The 8,706-nt window shown below is 62.6% G+C and overlaps 1 protein-coding gene across 1 annotated transcript; it reads right to left on the reverse strand.

The window, feature by feature from the left end:
- On the reverse strand, positions 1-8,706 carry FSD1 (fibronectin type III and SPRY domain containing 1). Its single transcript, XM_090027539.1, has 13 exons — positions 8,595-8,706; positions 7,169-7,264; positions 6,729-6,860; positions 6,556-6,657; positions 4,658-4,680; positions 4,271-4,392; positions 3,914-4,123; positions 3,652-3,750; positions 3,176-3,335; positions 2,884-2,963; positions 2,473-2,724; positions 1,410-1,498; positions 1-701 (listed from the first exon to the last, which is right to left on the reverse strand). The coding sequence occupies exons 1-13, from the start codon at positions 8,670-8,672 to the stop codon at positions 591-593; spliced, it is 1,554 nt and encodes a 517-aa protein (XP_089883665.1). The 5' UTR covers positions 8,673-8,706; the 3' UTR covers positions 1-590.

The raw sequence follows: 8,706 nt of genomic DNA on the forward strand, positions 1-8,706 counted from the left end.
CAGCGAGGAGGAAGATACTTTAATGTCACTTCCAGCCAGGAGCAGCACGACACACGGACACCATTCCCTCCCCTAGCCCGTGCCAGGGGAACAGGGACGTCTACACCTACGGCGATCGTTAAGGCCAAAGCATCGTGTCACGAGAGAGGCTAAGGGGTCTAAGAGCAGCCGCGTGCCAGGGGGTCGCCTTTAAGAGTCGGGTCGTATGACTGCCAGAAAAACACTGCCCTGCCCATTGCATCCAGCGGCCCAGGCTCCCGCTCCCGGGTCACGGCAAGGCGGTTGGTCGACGGCCCGCTTTGGCACAAGGCTAGCTCATGTGGTCCCCTGCTCTTAAAGGCAAGTGTGGCAGAGGTGGGGGTGGCAGGCTCTGGTGGGTCAGTCTGGATACATTCAGAGAGCTATAGGTGCTGCGGCCCTCTCCTGCCCCGGCACTGGGGCGTTGCCCCCTCAGCTCCAGCCCCTTCCCGGGACAGGGAGAGGAGAAGTCATGGAGTGTCCTTCCCACCAGAGGCTGGTTCTGGGGGGCAGTGGGAGAGCCCAGGCAATGCCCCAGTCCCACCGTGACGCTGGTCCCAGTCCCGCGGTGTCTAGGTCAGGCTGGCGTTGGAGCTGCTGGTGGTGCTGTTCCGCTTCTGGAGGCTTTTGACAGAGCTGGGCACCTGCAGCCCCGAGTACACGTGGAAGCTGCCGCACCAGACCTGCGGGGAGAGCGCGGGGATGGTGACGGCAGGGCCCCCAGTACATGCCCCACCAGACTTAGGGCGGGACTGGGCTGCAGCTGGGAGGTTTGGGCAGCCTGCCCTCGTCCCTACACAGGCAAGGGTCTTGCTGCCATTCAACCATGTTACATGCTCCTCATGTCCTGGAGGGAGAGGGAAACTGAGGCACAGAGCCAGGCTATGGCAGGAAGGAGCAAAGGTAGGGTCTGAACCCAGGTATCCAGTATCCCAGGTCCCTTCCCTGCCGCTTGCCCTTGTCCTGTGTACCACAATGAGCTGAGCACCAAACTACCAGACTGTCATGCGAGCTGTGCCTGCTCCAACACAGGTGGACCCCCGGTGCTGTGACCTTCCCCCACAGCAGTGCCCTGACAACCCCTGCCAGCCAGCTAGATGCACCCTAGAGAGCTGCAGGGCTGCCTTGGGCTCAGCTCCCCACTGCAGCCAACTAAATCAGCACAGGAGAAGGGGGTGGTGACAGACCCCCACCCTGCACCTCACACCAGCAAGGAGAGATGCTGGATTAACCGCTCACCTGCTGGAAGGGCTACTGAGCAAGCACAAACCTTGCAACTGCTTGATCCTACCAGCTTTGCTGCTGTGGGGGGCAGCAGTAGGCACCCCCCCCAGCATCTGAAACCACAGCCGTTCCTCCCCCACCTCCCCATCCGGTGAGTAATGCCTTACCATGAAAGCAGGAAGCACGGGCTGGGTAAATTTGGCCTTGAATGTATGGAGCAGCTGCTTGGTTTTTGCATTGTAGAAAGACAGGAAGCCTGCAGGCAGAAAGGGGAAGAGAGGGACACTGTGAGGGTGGCATGTCACTCACTCTCTGCCACCTCAGAGCTGCACAGTGCAGAGGGGGATCTGCCAAGGCCACTGCTGCAGCCCAGTTTGAGGCTGAGTCAGGTGGGCAGGAACACAGGGGCTGGCTGGGCAGCATTACCCGCCCGGGCTGTCCGTGTGCCATGGGGGCTCGTGCTGCCGCAGCTGCATGTGTCCATGCAAAGCCCTCATGAGTGATCCCTGCACCAGGAGCACTTGTGCAAGCTGCCTTCTGCACTACTCTGTACACTGTGGGTGTAGCTGAGCCCCCAGTCAGCACTAGCTCCCTCCCAGGCCAAAGGTGCCCTGCTGCAGCTGCCAGAAAGGCAACCCACGCAGCACCGGCCATGGAGACTGAGGTGCCCTTGACCCATGAGGGGGACCCCTATACGGGGAGGAAAGGGAGGAGTCTGTCCCAGCCCCACTGGAGAAGGGGCCTGTCACATAAAAGCCACTGTTACGTGTATGTGCAAGCAGCACAGGATGCAGCGCACACACACAGAGCATAGGCACTTGTGCACATGCATGCATATAAAAACACACACGGCAAAGTGCACTCCATCCAGCAAGGGGGAAGCAGGAACACACGCGCGCACACACACAGAAGGGTGGATTCCTTCCAGACACATGCATGCACACAAACATGTGCACACCCACACATGCACACAGATAGAGCAGGGCTTGTTCCCTTCACCGCACACTAAGAGTAAGACACAGCCCCCTTCAGTAAGTGTCCACAGGCAGGCACACGCACACACAGAGCAAGGTGCACTCCACGCAGCGAGAGGAAAGCATGAACATGCATGTGAACATGCACACACCCACACATGTGCACACACACAGCAGGGCTTGTTGCCTTCCCCCACATGCACAACAGGACACATCCCTCTCAGCTGGGACACCCCCTCCCCTCCCACCCTGGCACCTTCGTGGAAGTTGCAGTAGACGCCGATGCAGTCGGGCACAGGCACATCCAACACCTTGGCCTTGTTGTTGTGCTTGGCGGTGAAGCTGACCTGCAGCCAGTTGTTGAGGTGGAGGCACCAGGAGGCAGAGGTCTTGCCCAGCTGGTCGAACTTGCCCAGGCTGCGGTAGGCCACCCCCACGCCAAAGGCCTTGCTGTCCCGGTCGTACTTCACCTCCCAGTAGTGGTCGGCCCCATCAATGAGTGTGTCACCTATGGGGCCGCAGGTGGAGCAAGCAGGGTGTTCTCAGCCGGGGCCAGCAAGGGCCCCTCACCCCCAGAACAGATGACCCCATAGCCACCTGCTCCATGAAGGTGCCACCGGCCCCACATCCCACCACAGACACCTCCCCACCCCAGATGGGCTCCTACCCAGCACGGTGTAGGACTCAGCGGTGAAACGGTCCCTGCCGCCACGTGCTGAGGGCATCCTTTTTGGAGACTGCACGCACCTGTGGATGGACAAAAAAACAGCTGAGCTTCCTTGCTGCCTTGCTCAGCTCCCCGCTAACGGTTGGCCAGGACCCTTGGGTCCCCTCAAGGATCAGGCCCAGACCCCAAGGCCCCGAAGAGGGGGGCAAACATCACGGGAGCTCCCAGCTGCCCTGAGGAAGGCCTGCTCCCCAGGTCGGAGCCCCTGTGCAGTGAGAGGCCCGGGCGCTACCTGGCGGGGGAGTTGACGGGCGATGCGGTGCGGCCCTTGCTGTCCTTCTCGCGTGCCTTGATGTCCTGCACCTTTCCGCCCATGGCATCCCACTCCACGCTGAGCTCCTCCACCCGCAGGTTCTGGTGGCAGGTGCCGGCGTCCAGGCGGAACATGAAGGCTGGGGACGGAGCAGCAGTCAGACGCAGGTGGCTCCCCTGCGTCCCCATCCTGGGAAGACCTCAGCTCCCAGCTCCCCTCATCCCACTGCACCCCTCTGTCCCAGCACCTCCAACCATGTGGATGCCCCCTTAACTGCTCCCGTCCCAGCTCATCCCCAGCCCAGGGAGGGGTCGTCTCCCAGCCTCCTGAGCCCCAAACCAGCCCTGCAGCCTCTCCTACCCTTCACCTCTGAGGATCCCTCTATGCTGCCACGAGAGCAGGACCCCATGCCCAGAGCCCCTCAGCATCCCCCCCGCATCCCTGCCAGGACCTACCTCTAGTTTCTAAAGTGACTGGCTCGGAGAACTCGCCTGCCACGGCCTTGTTACAGGCCTTCACACGGAAATTCATGTACTTCATGTCAAACTTCAGCCCTGCAGAGGCACCCAGAGTCACGGGGGCGGCTGGGAGCCCCCTGGTCGCCCCTCGTCAGCCCCTGCAGACAGTACCCAGCCCACAGCGCCTCCGGCTGCAGGACCTGGGAACATCCCTGCCCCACGCCGCACAGCACCCCTCTGGGCACCTCTGGCCCCTCACCGGAGAGGGTGTACTCAGTCTGCTTGATGCCCTCAATGACCATCCAGGGCTGGTCCTCCTTGACGCGGGGGGGGCCCTCAAAGTTGGTCTTGCGATACTCCAACACGTAGTGGTCGATCTTGCTGTCCTCGTCCGGCATCTTCCACACCAGTGTCACACAGTTGTCAGCCACCAGTGACTCGGCCATGTCGATCTCGGGGGCGCCGGGGACTGTGGGTGTGAAAGCGAGGGGATGAAGTCATGGCCCTGTGCCCTGTGCCCCCCGCTTCTACCCCCAGCCATGGCCCATGTCCTTCCCAACTCTGCCCTGGCTATCAGGTACCCCTTCCAGCCAGCTCCAGAGGGATGCCCACCTACCCGGGAGGAATTTGAGGGCCTGCAGCATCCGACGCTCCTGGGCGAAGTCAACCATAAGGTGGCTCATGTTGTCGCTCACCTTGGCCTTGAGCGAGAGCCGGAAGGCAGGGGCCATCGTCACACTGGGGATGGGGCAGGGACACGGGTCAGAAGGGCCCCTCTCTCACATGTGATCCCCAACTAAGAGCTTCCCCCCACCAGGGCATTCAGGGGCTGCCCCCCTCACAGGACACACAGGGTTTGGCATCAGCCCCCAACAGCTAGACGCCTTCCCTCCCCTCCAGGCTCCCCCAGCCAGGGGCCGGGGCGGTGGGGACAGACACACCCGCCCACGCTGGGTTAGTAAGCAGTGCAGCGCAGCGCCCGGCAGCGAAGGCAGGATCGTACCTATCCTTGATCTGCTTGGCAGCCTTCGAAGCAGAGGAGAGAGAAAGGAGGACAAAAAGACAGAGAGGAGAGGGTCAGATGGGGCTGGCTGAGCTGGGTGTGCCTGCACACTGCCGCAGCCTGTGCTGCTAGCGAGCCCCATCACAGGTGAACCTGCTCAGCCGCACAACCCCAGACCCCCCTGTAGGGTAGGCAAGGCCCCCGTGGGGAAACTAAGGCACAGAGGGGTGAAGCGCAATCCCTGTGTCAGCAGCAGAGGCAGGAAGAGAACCCAGGTGGTGTCGACCTGCAGGACTCCCTGGCACCGGACAGCACAGAGGCAAGCGGCAAGCGGCTTAGTAAGAGCCAAGTGAGGTGTCCCCAGGAAAGTGCAGCCTCCACAGAAACAAGGCTGAGCCACCACCATGCTCCAGGGCAGCCGGGAGGAACCTGCTCCCTGGCATGTGCTAAGGCAGGGAAGGTAAAGTGTCAGTCTCCATCCACAGCACCCGCTGTGGGAGGCTGGAGCTGGGGAGGGGTGGGGGACGCTGTAAGCGAGGAGCTGAGCAGTCTGGCAGGCATCCCTGGAGGCAAGGAGGAGAAGCCTGCAGCACAGCTGCCCTCAGTGCCACCTTGGAGGGCACAAACCTTGTGCACCCTACGGAGCCACATCCAGGGGTGGATCCAGGGGGATGCAGTGCCACCCCCTCCATTTCTGCTCCACCTAAGCTTTAAAACCAACTGCCTGGCAGGGCAGCAGCATTTCTCTTCAGGCCGTCCGGATGAAGTCCATTGACCTCCTGTCTCACTATAAGAGACATGATTCCTGCTAATATGACCCTCTCTCCTTTTAACAATCCTGATTCATCAACTATCCTTGCTTTTGCAGGGTCCTTGTCTTGTTAGCCATTCCCAGTAACGTCTTTCTCCTGCTTCACAGCCCTAAAGGCTGCTTTTAGTTCTAGCTCAAGCTTAACTCAGGAGTGGTAACCTGTGCTCAGGTGAACACTAGCTCAAGCATGGAGCTGGCTGCCAGGACAGCGATGGGTGCACTGTCAAGACTATTTCCCAGATCTGAATGAGAAATGTGCAGTGAAGTCTAAAGAGCATAGGGCTAAAAAAACCAAAAAACCAAAAAAACCCCCAGGATCTTTCACTGCTTTGTTGTTATTTTAAAACTTAGTGTAGCAGTAGGTAACCATCAGCCCTTGTGGACCATGGTACGTGTGTGAGCGGCCACCCAGACCTTCAATGCATATGCGTGGGCAGGAGAATGGAGGAGTGGAGGCTGCCCGCACCTTCCATCCCCCCTTAGACCAAAGGCCAGACAGAGTTCGGATGCTCGGGGCCTCGATGGCTGTAGTTACATCTGCATCCCAGAATCGAACCCAGGTTACCCGCATGGCAGCCTGCAACAGCGGGAAACTCAACACATCATCTAGCAAAGGAGCAGCCATCCCAATGAGGTCATATTCATTTTTGCTTTGATTTTAAATGGAATAATAGAGCCCTAGGACCCAGCACATTAGTAAAGCTTCTCCTTTCTTTTTTACCTGGCGAAAAACGTGCGCCGTTATACGGAGCATTTCTTCACACCATCTGCACCCCTTTTTTGAAATCTTAGCTCTGTCCACAGCAGTGCCACGCTGGTACGCACATGCTGGGGGTCCACTAATGAGCCCCCGGAGGTGGAAGCTGTCCCCGTCTAGACCCGCAGCCCAAAGGCATTGGCTTGCGGCTGGGGAATGGAGGCTCGAATGCTGTGCAGAGCCCCCAAAGATGGGATAGGAGACGTGGGCAGGGGCTGCCCTCTCCAGCTCCCTCACCCAACGTCAGGAAGGGGCCACGTCTCGTCCTGTGCCCCCTCCCAGCAGCACAGCTCCCCCCATCTCCTCCCACCCGCAGCAGGGCAGGCACACCTGATGGAAGTCGTGGTTCTCGGCGCCTTGCAGCGTCTGGTTGGCCGTCTCCAGCAGCTCCTCGGAGCTCTCCAGCGCCTTGGTGCAGGCGGCCAGCTGGTTCTGGGGGACAGAGATAGTGAGGAGCCCGGGCGACGGGGCCTGGGGGGCCGGGGCTGGGGCAGGGGTCTCACCTGCAGCTCATAGGTGCGGCTGGCCCGGTCCTGCTTGATCTTCATGAGCATGTTCTCCTTGAGCTCATCCAGCAGGGAGTACAGAGTCTGGAACTCACCCTCCAGGTCCTCCTGCACCTTGATGGAGTTGGCCTGGCCGAGGTAGACGAGGGCAGTCGTGAGGGCGCGACTGGGGCCCTGCTGGCGGGGAACCCCACCCCCGAGGGAAATCAACCTGTGGGGGGGGGTCAGGGCCGAGCTTGCCCTCATGCCAACACTGCAGTGGAGCGCGGAGCAAGGCAGGTGGCCGCACTGTGGGGCCGGACTGGCCACAGTGCTGGGGGTGGGCAGCACCGTCCCGCAAGGGGAGGCAATGTGCCAGTACCATGGGGCAAGTAGAGCCATCAGGCCCATGCCCCAGGCCAGGGCCGGGGGACGCCAGGGCCGCAGCGCCACGCTACCTCCACGTTCTGCAGCATCTGCTTGAGGGCATAGATGAAGTTTTGGATCTCCTCGTTCTTCACGGCCAGCGTGGTGATGATCTTCCTCAGCGCCTCCTGCCCCAAGCACCCGTGCCGTCAGTGCCTGCCCAGCCCTGCCAGGCCCAGCCCAACCCCGAGACCGCCACAGACTGCCTCGAATGCCCCACTTGCCAGGCACCTATGTGCTCCCTCGGTGCCTCTGCCCAGCCCCCCACCCCAGCCTGTCCCAGTTTCCTAGGCAGGCCGAGGCATAGAGGGGCAAAGGGATTCACCCAAGGTCACAAAGCGAGTCGGAGCAGGAGCCCCGACTCCTCGCCCTCCCTCCTTAGGCCTTAAGATGCCCCACGTCACTCCCTCGTCCCTGCTCCCCATGCTGCTCCTTCCCTCTGCCCTGAGCCCCATGCCCTTGTCATGGGCCTGGCCTTGCTGGGTGGGAAGGGGGTGACAAGTCCCGTGAGCCAATGCTGACAGCCCCAGAGGTGGAAGCTGCTGCATAAACACCAAGCCTTAGTGTTGTCCTGCAGCCTGGCAAACGTGTCCGTCTGCCCAGGTCACAGGCAGGGGAGCTAACGGGCACCAGGCACTGGCTGACACTCGGGCCTACCGCCACCTTTAGCCCTGGAGACCCAGGAGGCGTTCTCGCCCCGCACTGGCCCTGCGGGGCAGATGCGGATCAGTCTCTTTCCCGCCCCTCTGCCTCGGTTTCCCCATTTTGCCAGCCGTGTCCAGCTAGCCTCTCGGTCCCTGGCACGCCCGACCCCGAGCTGCCTGGCCTTTACGTTACCGCCGCGCAAACGCAGAGAGCAGCTCCAGCCAGGCTGAGGCCACACGGAGCTCACTGATGAAGAGCAGCGCCCGAACCCCCGGCGCTGCCGCGCTGAGTCACTCCCCGCCGACGCGGGCGGGCGCGCGGACCGGGAACCTGAGGCACGCGGCAGCCCCGCCACCCGGGGCACAAGGCTCCTGCCCCTAGATCCTTGCTCCCTGCCCCAAACCCATCCACCCGCCTCCAGGGCCCCGGCAAACCAGGGAGCGAGCGCCGGCGCCGCGAGACGCTCCGAGCCCACCGGCAGCGCTGACGCCGTAGGGTCACCGGGGCCTCCGGGGCCCTCGTCTGGTGACCTACCAGCAAGCCGGCCACCTGCGACTCGCGGCGGCCGGGTGCGCGCAGCCCGGCGCCGCCGCATCGGGGGTCCCGTTAATGCTCGGGGGGGCCGAGACGCAGCCCGGTGCTCAGGCGCAGCAGAGCCACCTCCTCGCCCCCCGCGCGAGAAACCTGCTGCCAAACCCTGGAGGTGTGCCCTCCCGCAGGGCTGCTCCTGCCACGGGGCGCGGCCCGGCCCGCGCCGCCCCCCTGCCGCCGGCGGGAGGCTGCGGCGCCCCGGCAGCCGCGGCCCGGCCTCACCTGCTGGTCCCCCATGCTGGGCCGCTGCAGCGCGGCGGCCCGCCCGCCCGGCCCGGCCCGGCGCGGCCCGGCCCGCATGCGCGGTGCGGCGCGGCGGGACTGCGGCCCCGGC

Source organism: Crocodylus siamensis, chromosome 14 (assembly GCF_052110815.1).
Source record: "Crocodylus siamensis isolate JL-2025a chromosome 14, ASM5211081v1, whole genome shotgun sequence".
Classification (NCBI taxonomy): domain Eukaryota; kingdom Metazoa; phylum Chordata; order Crocodylia; family Crocodylidae; genus Crocodylus; species Crocodylus siamensis.